At 27.2% G+C, this 21,290-nt stretch overlaps 1 protein-coding gene across 2 annotated transcripts; it reads left to right on the forward strand.

Moving 5' to 3' along the window:
• The first annotated feature begins 14,584 nt into the window (after positions 1-14,584).
• On the forward strand, positions 14,585-16,017 carry LOC132923126 (uncharacterized). Of its 2 annotated transcripts, XR_009661100.1 has the most exons (3): positions 14,585-15,374; positions 15,465-15,629; positions 15,689-16,017. XR_009661100.1 is itself a non-coding variant. In XM_060986959.1 (2 exons), exons 1-2 carry the CDS (start codon positions 15,449-15,451, stop codon positions 15,817-15,819), a joined length of 312 nt encoding a protein of 103 aa, XP_060842942.1. In that variant the 5' UTR covers positions 14,585-15,448; the 3' UTR covers positions 15,820-16,017. The 2 variants fall into 2 exon arrangements, 1 of the variants encoding a protein (XP_060842942.1); XM_060986959.1 differs by having other exon boundaries at positions 14,585-15,629.
• Positions 16,018-21,290: the final 5,273 nt, after the last annotated feature.

Consider the following 21,290-nt stretch of genomic DNA (forward strand, 5'->3'; position numbering starts at 1 on the left):
TAAAAAAAATGACACATAGCTATATATTTCTGATAATAAGATAAATTATTTAAATAGTTAAGCAGAAATTTCCGTTTAAGACATCAAAAATTTCTGAAATTAAACGACATCATAATTCCGAAATTAATATGATTTTCTGGCCACGAATAAGATTATTAAATTGTTTTTTATGTTTATACTAAATTATTTAAACTAATCTTATTTTAATATTGATAATATCACATTTTTCACGGATTTTATGTATATTTTTAAAATGTTCTAGTTGAATACCCTCAATTTTTCAGTATTAGACCATAGACATTTTTTCTAAATCTATACGTCATAATCAATGATATTATATGTATTTTAAAAGGGTAGCAATTACTTAAAAATGCATACCGTTGAAGTAAAAGTAATAGCTTTCTGGAATATCATAATTTCACTCAGTATTGAATAGTATTAAAATAATAATCAAATTATGATATTTTTATAATTCATAATTTGTTAGGTACACAATTAAATTACAAAAAGATTTTTTTATATTAAAATAGTCAAATTTATTTTTGATTACATAAATTATATTATGATTAAGTAAAATATTTTTTCTAAAACTTTTATCATATAACACACATTATGTACAGGTATATCTACAAAGCCGTATCTGAGGGGGGTCCAAAGGGTCTGGACCCCCTTACCCCCCAACATTTTTTTTTTTAAAAGTAGAAATATTTTAGTGGTGAATAAAGTTTATTGACTAAAAATTTTCAGCATTTATATTTAAAAAAAATGTTGGACCCCCTCCCTCGAATTTTTTTTCAGTTACGGCCTTGTATATCTATAAGATATTTTATAATTGTACGGAAAATTCAACACAATTAACGTCGTATAGCTTAACCATTCAATTAAATCAACTCTTATTCTTGCGAAAAATATAATTTAAAATGATTAAATAAAATATAATGATATTAAATGATGTATAATATGTTAATACATTGATTTGAAGATTGCACGTATAAATAATTATACACTTAGAGTTTTCCTAAAAAAGTTTATGTAGACATTTAAGTTTCCAAATTTTTTCTCAACATAATATAAGATTATAAACTATAACTATTATAAGTCTATGTATAATACCCAAAGTTTAAAATTAAAAAAAAATATTAGCTTATAATATAATATGTGTAATAATTTTTACCATCCTGTAATTGTATTGTAATGAAATTTGAAATAAAAAACTAAATTTAGAAAATAGATATAAATTTATATCTTAATAAAATATGATATTTTAAAAGCATTTAAACGTAAATATGTAAAAATATATATTATATTCATAAAATGCAAACAATATGTGAAATCGTTAATATGAAAACAAAGTTGATTTTCCGCGTTCTTTAGGTAGGTAGATAGGTAGGTAAGTAAAGGCTCGCGTATATACATATATCATTATATATCAATATATCATTCCAGAAACGTTGAATCGCTGCTTACTAGAATGCGTACTGTAATAAATGTTATTATGTCCTTAATATAAATTTGTGCTCTCATAAATATATGCGAAACAGGACTTTAGGATATATGTGTATTACGTACCTGCGGTTCTATGGTGACCCGTATAGTGTATACGTATGTCTTTGGCGCATTTCGCAATCAGAACTTTACTTTATTCTGTAGTTGAATTCATCAGGGATTCAAATGTTTATTGGATGAGTCAACAACAGAGTTTAAGTGTTGATATGAGGGAGGGTTCAAAGTATAACACTGGTTATAAACAATATAGTGTGTGTACTGTGTACTAGACGACTGTCAATATAGACTGTTAAGTGTCTAAAGGAACAATATGTATTAAAAAAAAAACCCATTTTGATACACTCGTGAATAATTTGATTTGCAAATCGACCGATGTCTAAGCATAAATATTGTATGTATGAGATGGATAGCGCAAAATTGTGTGCGTGTGCGTGCTGCCTCTTTGACTGTGCTAAAATATCGCATATCATTTATTGAAAATCAACATAGGTTAAATAATAATAGGCGAATGGTGTTGATACATTTTGAAAAGTACAAAATAAGTACGTTACACGTTACAAGAACTATTTTAATATAAAATTCTGATTGGATTTTAAATTTTAATACTTATTATAATTCACAAATAATATGTATACATATGAAATTAAAAAATACATTGGACTATTCAATTAAATTTTAAACAAAAGTCACAATTTATTAATGTGAATAATAGGTATTATTCAATAAACAAATTGCGATAAAAATAAATATATTGGTCATGATAATGAGTCCACACTAACCCGTACACTAAAGTACCTATAGTTGTTACATATATTGTTTTAGTATACGTATAGGTATATTTTTAAACAGAAATACTTCCACAATATTTTAAAATTGAATGTTATACGAGCGCTATTAAATTATATGCTGAAAGTTAGTGAGTGATCTACTTACATTTAGTTTGAGAATTTCTAATCTCTTTCAGTTTTCTATTATTATGAAATATGTTGATGCGCAAACCCTATACGGCCATGGATAGACACGGGACATATCACCGAGAATTATATTTTTTGGTTTTAAAATCAATACTTGAGAAAAGAAGAAAAGTCATCCTATCTTCGTCAGACGGTGGTTGATTTTTATTTATGCGGCGTTTTTGCGCGTAGTTGCTTAACTGCCTTACTTCCATTGCCAAAACTGTCGTTTAAAAATAAAAATCATTCGAGTAATAAAAAACAAAATAATGTAACAAAAATTGAAAAACGGTGATGTTATTGTCAATCAATGAAACACATTGACGGCCGATAAGTGAATGTTTACTCGATCATTGTCGATCATAGAAGTACACTCTTCGATTCGCAGATATATTGATGACTCACAATAATATACATATACAATCTATACTAACAAAATCAATGCTATAGACGTTTTATGAATAGGTTTAGCAATAAACTACAAACATTTTTTCGATAGAAGTAAGTATAAAATGTTTTCTATCTCTGATACTTTATATCGGTGACAGATTAAATACCAAAACGAGAGATGACGAAAGGATTTTGATGTTAAGTACAACAAGACACTTGAGTTTTATCATTGATTTTATAATAAAAATATGTTAATACTATTACTGTTATGTAAAAATTCCAATGGGTATTATACACTTGTATTTTCCACAAGATTCGATAGGATAGTATAATACAATATTATACAATTAGTTGCTATTTAAACATTATCTGTTCAATGTTGAGTAAATTACAATCGAGATGCTATTGGTAATTAATGATTACAAAATTTTGTTTTCATTAATTATTAAATTGTTATTTGCAGAGATGGAGATGTAGGTACTAAAACTGCATGTAAATCTTTTATAAAAATTAAATATAAATAATCTTACTGAAATAATTGTACGCAAAATTAACCATAATCATGAAAAACATGAACCGCCTATTCTTCATAGATAGAAAATGAGTAATATTTTAAACTGAAATAATGTACATTATTGTGTTTGATTTGATGTCTATGACGTTTCAAATAATTTTTAACTTCTAAAATTTACAATTTACTTAATAAATAACTATATTATGAATTTTGTCTTATTTCCTTCCTATGCCATTATTAATTATTAATTTCTTGAAGTCATAAATTTTGTTTATGTGATGTTAATATTGCAATTAAAAAAACTTGATAATTATTAAAAACGACACGTGAAAAATACTTCTTTCTTAATTAAAAATTAAATGCTAATATGGATAAATTTCATGAATTGACTTAATATACGAGTAGGTATTATGTGTAATATTATTAAAATTATTTATACATATATATTTTAATTTATATACAATACCTATATTAAATTTTATTATTGGTAGGTTGGGTTAACTGCTTTATTTAAAAACCATATAATGGCGTATAATTATTTTTATTTTTATTTATTAGTATAACAATATTATTTATTTTCATTTTTCGAGTATAATATTAATATATAATATTAAAATAGACACATTTCTCGTCTTCTCGATTTTAATTTATAAAAGCTGTTTTATTTAAAAATATCCACAATTATCGTTATTTTTAATTTAGGTATAGATATGACGAAATGACGTCTTTCTAGTGTAGAATATATTATAAAATGTTAATAGAAAGATTTTTCAATTTGAATATTTGAATTTAATATCTTTAAAATCTACCAAACAACCTAACAAGTCTACCAAACACAAGTACACAACTCGTGTAACTAGAATAAACTCAAGGGACACATCTCAGTATTTCGGACACAACTTGTTTGCAGCTTTTTATGACTCTCACATATGTACGCCACAACAAATGATGTTCAATGTATAATAATATATACATTGTATAATATATTAAAATTCTACTATTAATATTGACTTTAAATGTTTATAATTTTTTTCGAGTATTACTAAGATAAATATTGTTTTTTGCTAGTTATTTTATTTTACTTTTTTAATTTGAAATGATGATTACTTTTAGTACAATGGCAATATAGATAATTAAAACACAGAACAAAGTAAATAAAGAATGGTTATGGAAGATATAATAATATGACTAGAAGCAAGACATTTTTTTTATAAAATAAAATTATTGAAGATAAAATATAATATTAAACACAATAATTCCCTTTAACTGTTCATTAGTTTATAATTTATACCGTAATTGTATTCAATTATAAAAAATAAGATGAACAAGTATTTTAACCAGTTATAATAATTATTCAATTTGAAAATGTATGCATAAACTCAATTAAAATATCACACTGCTTAATCTTCAAATAATTTCTTTATTAGCTTCATCTGACTACATTTAAATATTGTTACCTTTAAAGTAAGCTTATTATCTATTTCAGAAGTAGCCTGTAAAAATATTTATTTTTTTACGTAAACCATTTAACAAACATGGAGCTAATACGACAAAAAAATGTCCTCAAAGCATCAACTATAATTTATTATATTATGTAATTATAGAATCAACAATATAGTGAATAAAATTCGTCTTAACTGTTAGTTTGCTTGCCTAAGATTAGGTTAAGTTAAGTTAGCCCTAATGAAATACCGATGAAATTAAGCAAACGCAATATTTTATATCAGTATTTATCGACCTTTATATTACGGCGACACACTATTAAAATATTTGATACTTTGCTACTTAGTACTGTACTTACAATAACAAAATAAGAATAACGGTAAATGATTAATATTTAATTTTAATTGGTTATGTAAAATTAAATATAACATAATAAAATAATGATAAATGTGAATTTATATTTTTAATCATCGTAGAAATTATAGAATGATATATTATTGAATTCAAATTTATCTCCCTCATATAACAATGACACACTTGAAACTTGTCATCTTAGTTGACAATAATTTGTTATTAACAGTTGTACGTTCCTCCGAATGAAGTGAATTTAGTAAATGTTGATAATGGGGAGGTAATTGCGGTTTTGGCCTGTGTGATCGGCGAGCTCATTTTCTACAATGCTGGAGTGTCCGGGGATCCAGAAGAGTTTAATTATCTATTTATTGATGTTTAGCAGCGTGAACATTTTGTCTTGGATATATAAGCCGATGTCTGAAGGGTTATATGTATTTTTAATATTATTTATGGCGTTGAGGGAGTCAGTGAAAATAGCGGTGTCTTGGAGTCAGTGATAGGTAATTAACTCAAGAGCTTTTACTATAGCAAAAGACTTTGCAGTGAACACTGAACAGGATAATATACTCTTATTCAGTATAAGTTTAATATTAATAGATTCGTAGTAAATTGTCGCAATAATAATAATATTAATATTTATCATAGATCATGTAAAATATATTTATTTTATATATTATCTTAGAATAATTTATACATTTATTCCATTAAAATCATAGAAGGATTTTATTTTAACATAAATGTTATTCAAAATAATATTTATACACATTACTCATTTTATGTTATTATGCTATTTTGGTATTTCTCTAAATTATATAAAATAGAAAAATAACTAATTGGTTCACATTTTTGATAGATGATATTAATATAACGTAGGATGATAACATTTTTAATAAATAAAGAAAACCAATAGATTTCATTTTTAACCATAAACAATCTAAAAAGATGTGTATGATGTACCTGTAAACATTTTAAAAAGTATCAATCAATTTAATGGAACTGTACATATTACAAGAAGTAAGAAAACAAACTTTTATTTTTTGTTTTAAGTTTTTACCCTTAAAGGATTGAAGGATATCAGATTATGAAGTCTTATTGTGTTAAACTTTTCTATTACACTTATTAAAGTGGGGGTGGTAACTAGGTATATTAAAAATCGCATTCACGCAGATCGATCATAAACTATCTACGTAAATTATATATTTTGAATTGATTTAGGATTTGAATAACTTTAAGTTGCGTAAAAAAATAAACAACCACATTTGGTTTATGTGTTCATATTTTCAAACCAAAAATTATTGATTTATGTAAACAGAACAACTGAATTAAAATAAATTGTTTTTGAATTAATTCATTAACAAATACATGTCATTTTGGTGTGTATATTAGTTACGGTTAAAACCCGAAATCCGTTGAAACTAGTTTCGACAAATTCCTTTAGTCACTCCTGGTTTTAACTAGTTAAACTAAAATTATCTAATGAAAATCCATATTGTTTAAATTGATAGGTAAAACTAGTTTTAACTAGGGAAAAGTAGAAATATAAGTACATATTAGAATAATTATTAAATACAGACATTTATTATATTATTACATTTAACAGGACAAACCTATCGTGGCATTTAGAGGTATGTACATAGAATTTTATTTTTTCTACATAAACAGCGATTTGTTCTGCGGGATGTTTTACATGTGCATTTTACATGTTGAATTTTTGTTGATGCTTTTGTTGCGGCTGCACAGAGGGAAATATGATTTTTCGAAACTTGATTCTTTGTGATGAATTTTCTTATCGTATCTAAGTGATGGACGACTAATTAAATTTATCTTTATTGATTTGATAATCGGCCGGTCGAATTATCGAACAATATTTATTGAATATATCTTCTGTGGTCACGTGCGTTTTATGTAGTTAGTTCAAGTTCGAAGACGTATATTAAAATTAAAACTAAATTTAATTACTTATTTGAGCCTGCGGTTAATACTAGTTTTAACTAGTTAAAACTATTTTCGACAGATTTCTGGTTTTAAATGTAACATTTTTATATATCACCGGTAACTATAGTGAATTATTTTACTTGTTTAAAACATAAATAGATTGAAAAATAAATATTGATGAAAACATTGTTAAGATAAAAATCAAATTGTTTTTACACAATTTGAAACTTACAAAATTGAATTTTTGTTATAAATATAACCATTTTTGTTTCTAGTATAATCTTGTGATTTCTTTCGCGCACATTTATAATAATTTATTTAATTAATTTTGAGACATAAAATTACGTAAGTAACCTATACCTATTGAATTTATTATTATAATAATAATTATTATTAAAATAAACATACTTGATTTAACATGTCTAAATAAAAATAAACAATTAATAATTAAATCATTTGTATGTTTACGCATATAAATCATAGGAGAAAATGGTATATAGCGACGAAGAACATAAAAAGTTGTTGGCTTTATACAAGAGTATTTTTAACGAAGAATTCTTGGATGAGCAAGGGGTAAGGACTATTTCATCTATTTCGAACAGCGAACGGTCCAACTAAATATAACAATTATTTTGGGATAATCGTTGGTTCGAAATTATAAAAAAAATTGACTTAACTAATAATTAGGAGGTGGAGGATTACTCGGACGACTGGGAAAGTTTTTCAATATCAACCAGATCTGATGACGAAGAGATTAGGGAAGAACAATTTGATGAAATGGAAGGATTTGGGGAAGGATTCGAAGGAGAATTCGAGGGAGGATTCTGGGAAGAAATGCGCATATTTTCCGAAGCATCTATTATGGTTGAAAAAATTAAATATAAACCATGCAAGAAGAGGAGGAGTAAGCTAAACCATTACAATAATAATGTAGGATGAATAATTTAAACTATACATATATTGTGGTTAGTGAATAGAAAGACGCATACTCCTAGTCTAGTCTTCAGTATAACTAAATCCGCAGTGGCTCCAAAACGGATTTTCTTCCATGTGCACATTGTTATACTAATCACTGAAATTTGAGACACATTTTCAATAAACATTTTGTACATCTTAAAAATGATTTGCTTATGATGAAATTGATCATAGTGTATTGTTATGCAAGAAATTTAATAATATCTTACTCTCAGTTTGACAAAAGACGTCATTAACCATATTAATTTGTTTATACATTAAATAAAAATAAAAAAATAATATCATAAATGACTGTTGATTATAATGGTATACTAAGTCCTTATCATTCCTTATCATTTCATACTCTAAGTAAGTCTTATAATAAACGTTGCATCGTTTCAAGTAGGTATATCTGACTTATGAAAAAAGTTCTAAAATACATTCCTTATTACAATTAGTGTCTAATTATTAAAATTACTCAAGAGACCATAAACTTATGAATTTTATTAATTTTAATTGATTGATTGATGACAAAAATATATTTATATCCATTGCAATTAGTATTCTTCGAACGTACAAAATGTAATGACGTGCCCTTATGAAATAAATTTCACACTAAAAATAAATTTCAAATTGTTAATTTGATAAATTATTTCCTTAAGTAATAAAAATTAATACGTGTAATTAACTACGTCTTGTTCGATTTAATTACAAATACCAACAATATTTTTATTCTGCACACTTAAAGCAAAAAAAAAAATTGAAATATTAAGATATTTAATATAAATTGCATAGTCCATTCATTATGTAAAACGATTAGTTTTATATAAATTCCATTTGATATCATAAACGGTGAGAACTTTTTTCAATCATATCATGCGTAATATTTTATAACAATACTATTTTGGATAATAAATATTATAACAGCCAAAATATTCGTCGCTAAAAGTATAGTTTTGCTATTTACATGTTAATAAATCATAAAATACGACCACGATGGCACTTTTTAAAGATATAACAATAATATCACAACTTTAACTTTTATATAATTGAACTAAAATAAAATCTTAATCTCGATTCAGCCCCGGCTACAGTACTTTCTTACTCAATTATTATAATTATTATTTTATTTATTTTTTATTAATTTATCCGAACGTTGTTTTAGTTTTTCTTTCGTCAATCTACAACGCTGTGTTCATATAATCACTTATAACTTATCACAATATCATTATTTTTCACAGAAAGATATATTCCACCATGGTCCACAAGAGGTCCTGACGCTCCCCGTTACAAAATGGACGAAGTATATCCACCACCCCCCCGCAAAACAACACGAAGAGGCGTATCACGCGCATCTCTTAAATATATTGCCTCGATCCGCATTCTACAATTGGCCAAACCCCGGCGAATAAGAAGACGGGAAAACAAAGAAAAATATTTTCGCGTGAATCCAAAGTCACTAGTTTATGAACCATCAAATCGTATTCTCGAACTCTCCAAACCCCGGATCCGCGTACCGAAGGTCAGGTAAGTATTGCTTTAATTATTATTATTATATATTTTTTTAGCATGATGGCCGGTTTAAAAAAAGGTAATAAATATAATTTAAAAATTAAAAGTAGTATTTGTATCGATAACGTTCTGATATATTTACTATTGTATCCAGAATAATAATTGTACCTGCGGTGTATTTAAAAATATTTAATTGATAATCATATTGCTAATAACATCTGTTATTTGACTAGTTATTTATGTTTTTTCTTTTTTTTTTTTTTTTTTTTTTTTTTTATTGGTTGAGGAGGTCCCTGGGCCAATTTCGCTTTAGACGACGTGAAGGGTTATCTGGGAGAGTGACGGATGAGAGATTGGAAATGAGTGGATTAGGGTGGTTTAATGTGTTTTTGTAAAATAATTTGTTTTGTTAAAACTATTTTCGACAGATTTCAGGTTTTAACTGTAACATATTTATAAATCACCGGTAACTATAGTGAATTATTTTACTTGTTTAAAATATAAATAGATTGAACAGTAATTATTGATGAATAAATTTTTAAAATAAAAATTAAATAGTTTTTACACAATTTGAAATTTACAAAATATAATTTTTACTATAAATATAACCATTTTTGTTTCTAATATAATCTTGTGATTTCTTTCGCGCACATTTATAATAATTTATTTAATTAATTAATTTTGAGACATAAAATTAAGTAAGTAACCTATACTTATTGAATTTATTATTATTAAAGTAAACATACTTGATTTAACATGTCTAAATAAAAATAAACAATTAATAATTAAATCATTTGTATGTTTATGCATATAAATCATAGGAGATTCAAAGTGTTTATTTATTATTTTTCACGAATATTAATTCTTATATCCTGAGTTTGATTTCAGTAGATAAATATTTAAAAAAGACATAAAATGATACCCATCGAAATACCCATCGAAATACGTGCATATAATATGTATCATACTTATATCAACGGCAAATACTCAGATGACGAATGGGTAAGGACTATTTCATCTATTTCGAACAGCGAACCGTAAAACTCAATATAACAATTCCTTTGATATAATACTTGGTACGAAATTAACTATAATTAACAGGTAGAATGGGGTGACACTGAAAGTGAGGATAGCATCATACCAGTTAAAACAATCGATATCAACAAAACGATTAAGGCATTGGAACTCAAGAAAATGAAACAAGGATTCAGGAGCGGACTCAATGAACACATATTTTCCGAACCATCTATTACGTATGAAGTAAAGAGTAACCATGATGATTATGATGTAGGTTGCATAATTTAAACTATACATACATTCTAGTTAGGGAATAGAAAGACGCATACTGCTAGTTTTCAGTATAACTAAATCTGCAGTGGGTCTAAAACGGATTTTCTTTCATGTGCACATTGTTATACTAATCACTGAAATTTGAGATACATTTTCAATACACATTTTGTACTTCTTAAAAATGAATTTCTTTTGGGTCAAGGTGAAATAAACGCTAAAAAAACAATTATTACAACATTTAAAAACAAAATTAAAGTACACATTTATACATTTTATATACAATATACATATATAATTATTATTTCTTTCCTAATAAAAATCGTATCTCGAGTAGTTTTTATATTTATATTTATAATGCTTTATAATGTATTTAATAATAAGTATTTTAGTTATTTTTATGGATCTAAATAAATGAATACTCAATTGCTTACCGCACGCAATCAAAATTAACACAACGCATTAAATCCGCGATATATTATTCTTTAGGAAACACTGGTCTAAGTAGTAATCGTGTCTCAATAGTTAAAGTAAATACAAAATAATATATGATTGTGTAATTTATTATAAAACCTAAAATTTGTACTGATATGTTATACTATATTCATACAATTTTATTTATTATGATTAAATTGATCATAGTGTATTGTAATGCAAGAAATTTAATAATATCTTACTCTCAGTCTGACAAAAGACGTCATTAACCATATTCATTTGTTTATACATTAAATAAAAATAAAAAAATAATATCATAATAAATTGACAGTTGATTATAATAGTATGCAATACTAGGCCCTTATCTTTCCTTATTATTTCAAACTCTAAGTTTTATAATAAACGTTGCAACATTTCATTTAGGTATATTTGACTTATGAATTTTATTCATTTTAATTGGTTGATGACAAATATATATTTATATCCATTGCAATTACTCTTCTAACATACAAAATATAAGGACGTGCCCTTATGGAATAAATTTCACACTAAATATAAATTTCAAATTGGTTATTTGATAAATTATTTCCTTAAGTAGTAAAAATTAATACGTGTAATTTAGTATGTCTTGTTCAATTTTATTAAAAATACCAACAATATTTTTATTCTGCACACTTTAAGCAAAAAACAAAAAATCGAAATATTAAGATATTTTAATATTAATTTCATAGTTCATTCATTATATAAAACGAACAGTTTAATATAAATTCCATTTTATATCTTAAATGGTGAGAACTTTTTTCAATAATAACATGCGTAATATTTTATAATAAAACTATTTTGGATAGTAAATATTATAACAGCCAAAATACTTTCTTACTCAATTATTATTATTATTATTATTTTTTTTTTATTAATTTATCCGAACGTTGTTTTAGTTTTTTTTCGTCAATCTACAACGCTGTGTTCATACAATACTCATCACAATATCATTATATTTCACAGTTAGATACGTTCAATGAAAAGACAGAGTTCCTGTCGCAACCGAAAACAAATTTAACTGAACAAAGTATAATCACCGACTTCCCTTTCCCAAAAACAACAAAATCAGGCATATCTCGCGCAGCGCTTAATTATATTGCGTCGGACCGCATTGTACAATTGGCCAAACCCCGGCGAATAAGAAAACGAGAAGACAAAAATAAGTATTACCGCGTGAATCCAAAGTCACTAGTTTATGAACCATCAAAGCGTATTCTTGAACTCGCCAAACCCCGGATCCGCGTAAGCGATGGTTAGGTAAGTATAGCTTTATTATTATTATATTTTTTTTTTAGCATGATGGCCGATTTAAAAATTTAAAGTATTTTTACTCTTAATTCTCAAAGTATTTATATGGATTAACATATTCAAAGACAATATAGCTATTGTTAATGCATAAATATATTCATATTCTACAATTAATTTTTAATTAATAATTAATTATTTTCATTAAAACCGGCCTTAGTCACAAATGAATCCCTACTTCATTTTATTTTATATTATTTGTGACCACTATAAAATTTTAATATTATTAATAAGCACGAGATTATGGAAAATCTATTCTGAATTTGATGACATAGTTTAATCATAATTTTTATTTTGCAATTATGCAAAATATTAGTAATGATAAACATTAATATGTTTACAAAATCAGAACAAATTCTCCACTGATCGCTTAAAACAATAGTTTATAGTAGCATTACAAAGTGGCACGAATAATATATAATAATAATAATAATACTAATTTTATTTTGCATGCAAACAACAAAAAAAAAAAAGAAATAACAAATTAACACAAGCTGCAAACACGTACATGAAGTTGGCCCCCCGACTTTGTTGCAAACAATTTCAAAATTATTTCAAACAATTGCATATTAATTGTAAATAATTGTAAATTCTTCTATGCGACAATCGTATTCTTCATTATTCATAAACGATTTGTTGTTATCACGTTTAGCATCAATAATTAATGAAATTGCTTTATTAAATTCATTTTGCATTTTATTTCAATCCATTTTTAAGCTTTTAACAAAATAAATACGTACTGAACTACTAATAACCCTAGGTACTACTAAACGGATCGTGTATTCGTGTTGAATGTACAGGTTATATATTAAACAGATAAATACTGCGATATGCGATATCCACGATATTTTTCAATCAACCATTTTATTGATATCAGTCATTTACCCACCTGATATTTTTAGATCTCGGAAAATATTGACAGTTGACACCAAACTTACTATTTTATGCCAGGGACACACATGCGTGTTTAAAATCGGTTATCGCAATCGACATAAACCCGTGTTTGATATAATAATTTCATGCCTCCGCACAGATATACCTATAAAATAATTTTATAAGTTTATTTTATATACCCGTGTATCACCGTTTCTCATTTAATATTTTCGCTATTATACGTATATTTTCGCTCTTTTTAAATTTCGTTGTTTTTATTTTCGCTATCATTATTTCGCGATTTTAAATTCGCGGTTATTGTATTGCTATTTTAGCCGGATCGTTATTGACAATAATGACGATTGACAGAACTTTACGATTTACAATACGAATTTTCAATCATATACATAGTTAGTGGTATTCGGCCAAAATAGCAATACAATAACCGCGAATTTAAAATCGCGAAATAATGATAGCGAAAATAAAAACAATGAAATTTAAAAAGAGCGAAAATATACGGTTAGGCATTTAGTTAGGTTACTAATAGGCAACATTTAAAATTGGGCAAAAATTAGGCAACTAATAATGCTGTCGAACTCATATTAAATGAGAAACGGTGATACACGGGTATATAAAATAAACTTATAAAATTATTTTATATATCTGTGCGGAGGCATGAAATTATTATATCAAACACGGGTTTATGTCGATTGCGATAACCGATTTTAAACACGCATGTGTGTCCCTGGCATAAAATAGTAAGTTTGGTGTCAACTGTCAATATTTTCCGAGATCTAAAAATATTTAAAATGGTTGATTGAAAAATATCGTGGATATCGCATATCGCAGTATTTATCTGTTTAATATATAACCTGTACATTCAACACGAATACACGATCCGTTTAGTAGTACCTAGGGTTATTAGTAGTTCAGTACGTATTTATTTTGTTAAAAGCTTAAAAATGGATTGAAATAAAATGCAAAATGAATTTAATAAAGCAATTTCATTAATTATTGATGCTAAACGTGATAACAACAAATCGTTCATGAATAATGAAGAATACGATCGTCGCATAGAAGACGTAAAATTATCCAAGACTCAAACAAAATGCAAAAAAGATTATAGAAATATTCGTAAGTACGACGTTATTTTAATAAATAATAAAGAGCGATTAATTAAAGCCATGAACCATAATAATGACAGTATACGTTATTTCATTAAAAATGAAGAGCTATTCAATATTCTTCACTCTACACATATGACATATAGCTATCGGCCATGGTGGCCGCGATCGTATGATGGCTGAAATAAAGTTAAAATATTGTAATATAATAAAAGAAACAATAATGATTTTTTTGAGTCTTTGTACCGACTGTCATAAAAAATCATCTAATCCAAAAAGAGGTCTTGTTTCTAAACCAATTTTGCATTCAGCATACAACTCGCGTGCACAAATAGATCTAATTTATATGCAATCGCAGAGTATAAACAATTACAGATTTAAAATGAATTATCAGGATCACTTGACAAAATTTGTTATACTTAAACCACTAAAGACTAAACGAGCAGAAGAAATAGCATATAACTTAATGGAAATTTATACAACTTTTGGAGCGCCAGCAATTCTACATTCCGATAATGGGAGAGAGTTTGTTAATAGTGTAATTAATGAATTACATAATATGTGGGGTGATGTTTGTTAAAATAGTGCACGGAAAACCAAGACATAGTCAGAGCCAGGGGTCTATAGAACGTGCGAACCGGGACGTGGAAGATATGTTGGCGACATGGATGGCGGAAACAAAATCAACAGATTGGCCATCTGAATTAAAATTTATCCAATTTTGAAAAAATCGTGCTTTTCATTCTGGTATGATAAATAATTAATTTAAAAAATAATTTTAATTGATACTTTTTAGTATCGGTCGATCACCTTATGAGGCAATGTGTGGTTGTCCAGCTCGTTTAGGTGTTGCATCAATTGGTTTACCAGTAGACGAAATTAGCTCTTTGAAATCTGAGGAAGATATTGAATGTATTTTGAAGTCAAACAAAGACGAGGGAGCCGAAGAAAATGTACCGTGTACTAGTAACTCAGAACAAGTGACTAGTGACTTAGAACTTGGTAAAAAAAAAAAATGTAATATAGTTTAATATGTTTAAGTTAATAATGTATTTATTTAGTTGATCAACGAAAACAAAATATACTTGATGCACGTCAATCATCTGCACACAATTTAAAAAAACAGGCACTAAAAATGGTTAAAACATCCAATAAAAAATATATCCTTGCAAAGCAAATTTATTGGATCTAAGTACTGTTTTAAAATCGGTAGGTCAAGCAGAAAAACCGTTATCTCTTCAGGAGGCAACTACTCTAAATAGTATTTCAGGGGCACAAGGATATACCCGATGTCAATGTAAGACAAAATGCAAGACGAACAGGTGTGCTTGCAGATCGGCATCTAATTCTAAATGTCATAGAAGTTTGCCATGTGAAAATAAAAATGAATACCTACGTTGAAAATCATAAGAAAAATTTTAAAAAGCTTAAATTACATAAATTTAAATGTTAAAAAAATACTTGTTTATTTATTGATTATTTATTAAGGTGATACTAGATTAATTAATAATTATGTTTGATAAAAGTAATATTTAAATAAGTCAGATTAAATTTAAAAATCTGGCATCTTTGCCTACTATCGTTAGGAAATGATAACATATACTAGGCGATAATATAATTTCCTTCCGATTTTAGGAATTGTCAACATTTACTAGGAATTGTCATCATTTCCTAAATGTCAACATTTCCGGTAACATATATATATTATTACAATTACCCTTTATTATTTGTATAGATAAAACCTTATTGTTTTATCACACTCAATGTAAATTCCTTACGCTTGATGATTTTTATAGTATGATCACTTACTTGTATACTTTGAGTAGAGGTGATCCTTCTCTGTGTTGAATCCAAAGGATGAAAGTCCACAGAGAAAATATAGACAGAGCAAAGAAGTTACATTTTAAGTGAAATAATTAAAACACATGATAATTTAAATTGTAAAATTACAACTATACACACAAACGTTAGTAGAATGGTCAATGACGAGAACGAACGCTATTACTGTAGGGCTCGGGAGCTGATGCATTTTGCATTTTTTTTTTTTTTTTTTTTTGGAACTTTTTAGACAATGCTCTCCTGGCCACAAATGTGTTTCATTAGTATGTGAATCTGAACAACTAATTTTTATTATGCATTTTTTTTTTTCGTTTTTTGGTGTTTATTACTTTTTAAGTCATTTTTTGACATTTTAGGTCATTTTACCACATTTTTAGTCATTTTTACTGATTTCACATTTGTTCACTTCTTATCATTATGCTCATAACTTACTTAGAACTTTGAAATTACCAAAGAATAAGATTAGTACCTATCTAATTTTATCTCACCGATTACAGTCGTCGTTGTCGTGTTGTAGTGAATATTATTATACCTAAATTTTATTATTTTTTTTTTTTTAATATTTTATTTAATTTTAAAGGACACTTTTTGTAATTTTTATGTCATATTATGAGTAATTTGTAAGTTTTATTTACCTATATTTCTTATATTTTTTATTAACAAAATAATTAATTGATTAAATTAAACAATAATATTGTCAATTGATCATCGCATCAACTGTTACATATATTGTTTTTAAAACAAGCACACCTACTTGATTAGCAAGGAGTTATTGCCTTACATGAACAATTTTTCACACCAAAAATTCAACATTTTTATCAATTTGGTCAGAAGTGAGAAGTTGAGTTGTTGATTTTTTCAAACATTCACTACTGAACCATCCTTTAATTAAACCATATTTTTTCCCAGTTTATGCAATCCTTTTTTTTTGTTCCGTGATCACACAAATTATGTTTGGAGGACACACTGTAGGGGTTTGGAGGTTCAACCCCCCCCCTCCTTGACATTTTTTCACCATGTTCAATTAATTAAACAGTTCGGCTATAGCGTTCATCATGAACACGTGTGCATCGTATCGTATCGTATTCGTTCCGTTATCACTGTGCGCGCTCATTAGTAATTTATTACGGTCACTATATTGACTAACAGTTCCAATTTTATAATGAAATCATTATGAAAACAACGTTCAGAAAACTGGTCCCGCTTTGCTACATACACCAAAACCCACAAAACGAAATTTGTCATCCTCGTGCCAAGTCAAAATGGCAAAAAAACCAAAGTCTCTATTACGCCAAACCGTTTCGTCCTACTCGCCACTAATGACACCAACGACGTAGCAACAACTACGCCCTTAATCAACCTCAAGGAAGATCCTGTGAACTTGCTTCGCGTTGAACGAGACAAGGGACCTCCAGCTCCACCAATCCATGTTAAAAATATAAAAAACTACTCCGCTTTCAATAAGGTATTAACCAACATCACCGGCTCAAATGGCTTTACCTGTAAGTCAACGACGTCATACATCATCATATACAACTTGCAAATCGGGAATATTTCAATAAAATCATTGACCACTTACATGAAACAAATGCTATAGTTTCCATTCAACACCCCCCCCCATCACCTTCGCCCATACAGAATAGTTATCAGAAACCTACACTTTTTCACCTTAAGTAATGACATTTCTAGTGCCTTAGCTGAGTTAGGACACTCAGTTAAACACATATACAATGTTAAGAATAAAAACAAATAACCTTTACCTTAATTCTTTGTGGATATAATAACACAAGACAATAACAATGATGCTCTTGACATCAAGTTTCTACTCAATACCAAAGTTTCGATTGAGAAACCACATAAAAAGGTACGCAGCCCACCACAATGTCACAACTGCCAACTCTACGGACACACACGAAACAATTGCTGCCACGAACCTAAATGCGTAAAGTATGGTAGTAATCACCACACGAATCACCACGGTCCAAAGACCGTCATAGTCCGCCCAAATGCGTCCTTTGCACAACGGAACACATTGCAAATTTCAAGGGATGCCCAGTTTACAAAGCTACTTTCAAAAAAACAGTCACAAGAATCCGTCCAGCCAAGGGCTGTGATTCAAACGCACAGTCTAAGACCAAACATGCGGAAGCAACAAAAATTCAATTATTACACACGGAGAATAACATCGCCGACACTATATCAACTTTTATTTCAAACTTAAACTCATTAATTGGCTCCCCTATCTCTCAGTCCTAAATGCACTTAAAGCTAATATCAGTACTCCATAATCTTATCACTTTTCATTAACTCTGTCCAAAACGTCAAATTGTATTCCCAATAACAATCTCAATTATTTTACAAAAATATTAATTATTTATTATCAATATTACTTATGTTATAAATATGTTACTTATACATTTTAAAATTGCCATAATACTTGTAATAATACCCAGGGTGTTGAAATATTTTAAGTTATAATACATTTTAAAAAAAAATTACATAAAAATATATCATAAAATTTAAAAAAATATATATTTTTTTTCATAATAATAGTATTTATATTAAATAAAATTATTCAGAATAAAATCTTATTTGAGAAATACTATGAAAAATGTAAACAGTTTTTTATCATACATATTTTACTTTCATGATTTTTAATAAATTAAGCATGGTAATTGAAATGAAAAAAGTCTAAATTTTTAAAACTACAAGAATTTTTATTAAATAAAAAAATAATAAAAATGTAACTCAGTTGTAATGAGTAGGTGGATAATTAAGCTAGCTTTAACCTAAAATATTAATGAGAGATCCGATATCACACTTAAGCGATATAACAATTTGATTCCGCAAAAACGTCAGCGTGAACAGTCCAAAAGTTTCTAATTTTTAACTAAAAAACTATTATTAACACATCACTTATGTGGGAATTAACGTATGTAATTTTTTACCTGCTACTCACATGTAAGAATTTACGATTTCCTCACTTATGTAAAAAATGTTTTAAAAAGATGCATCTTATACACCAATATAATAAGTAATACGTGATATATATGTAATATAAACAAATGAACATCGAATTATACAATATTTAATAAGAAGATGTTAATTGGTTTAAATCTACCATTTTAATTTTGTCTTAGCACGCGTACGTCTATTTCCAGCTTACTAGCGTCTAAAGAAATAAGTGAAGCTGCTGCAGGTGCTAAATAATTATTAATCATATTGTATGGTAATTTCAGGAAGTTAAAATGAGTTAAAACTTGTTGGATTTTGTATTAAAATCCGGGTAAAAATCTTATGAGTAACGGGTTTTGCGTTTAAAATCGGGTGCAATTGTTTGTGAGTCTTGTGTCTGTAATCGGTTAGAATTGTGCAAATCCAACATTTAATCTTCATTTCTTCAACTTTTAACTCTTAAAATATCAGCGACTACTCATGATTTGAACGGCCCAAAATTGTCGCGGACCGTCGTGCATAGAGTTTTACTCGGTAACTCGTAGAGCCAATCCGGCCTTCCTAAGACTTATATAAAAGTAATTTCTTAACATCACACGGACTCGTAATAATTATTGTATAGTGTACGTTTAACTGTTATGTAGTAACAATGATGTAGATTCATAAAACTATTTCGGGTCTGTGTTCTAGAGAATAGGAACCATAATTAATTTAAAATTGCATTCGTTGTTGATGTGTGCATCTATGAAACTATAACGTTATAATGATTTATATTAAGGATAAAAAAAACAAATTATGCGTCTTGAATAAAAAGAAACAATGAAAGTTAAAAAGAATTGTGGGAAAACCTTTAGAAATTATAAATAAAAACAGAAATCGAAAAATACAAATATTATATTTTATGAAAATAAAAACTGAAAATGTTTTTTGAACGAAATTAAAAAATAATAATAAGAAATAATAACAGTAAAAATAAAAATATTAATAAAAATAGTTTATTATTAGTTCCTTATATTTATTAAAATAAAATTAATAACAAATATTAATTAACCAGCATAATATTATTTTATTACTATTTATTATAAATTATAATATAAAATATTGTTTACGTTTTATATTATGTCTATAATAGCCAACACGATAAAAATAAATAATAATATATTAACTACTAAATCACTATAAAGTATAAGTATTAAATATGTATATAGCAAGAGGCGTAGCAACGGCATGACGAAATGTAGTATTTTTATTCTATCATCATCAAAACGACATTTTTAAATGCTATTTTTATTTATACACATTAGTACACAATAACACAATGTGTGAATATAATAATGGAATTATGAAAATGCCAAACTGTTCCATTAGTGATGTTTTCACATCTTCTACAGTTATATTTGAACTTATAGGTACATATTATAATAATTTAAAAAGTGGTACGAGAAACAGCCAAACCCACAATGACACGGGTATACCATTTATCAACATATGGATAAAGACACAATTCCAAAACTTTCACACCAATCTTAAAAATTCGGACGGAGCCTGCCACTACAACCTAGGGAAAAAAACACTAAACAGACGTCTGCGTCCACGGCTCCCTCAAGACATTCTCCTAACGGATAGCGAAGATTCATCATCAGAAGACCCATAGAAAATATATTTACACTTATACTATATTATATAAGTTTATAACTATAATAAACTCATTTGTATCAATGTAAATAATGCATGTACCTAGTATAATCTAATTTAATTAATTAATTGTTAACCGTTAAAAATACTTGTAACAGCACCCTGTGTGCTGAAACATTTTATAATATTATAATAAAAAAAAAAAAAAAAAAAATATATATACAACAGAGCAGT

This window comes from Rhopalosiphum padi, chromosome 2, assembly GCF_020882245.1.
Source record: "Rhopalosiphum padi isolate XX-2018 chromosome 2, ASM2088224v1, whole genome shotgun sequence".
In the NCBI taxonomy this organism is placed as follows: Eukaryota; Metazoa; Arthropoda; class Insecta; order Hemiptera; family Aphididae; genus Rhopalosiphum; species Rhopalosiphum padi.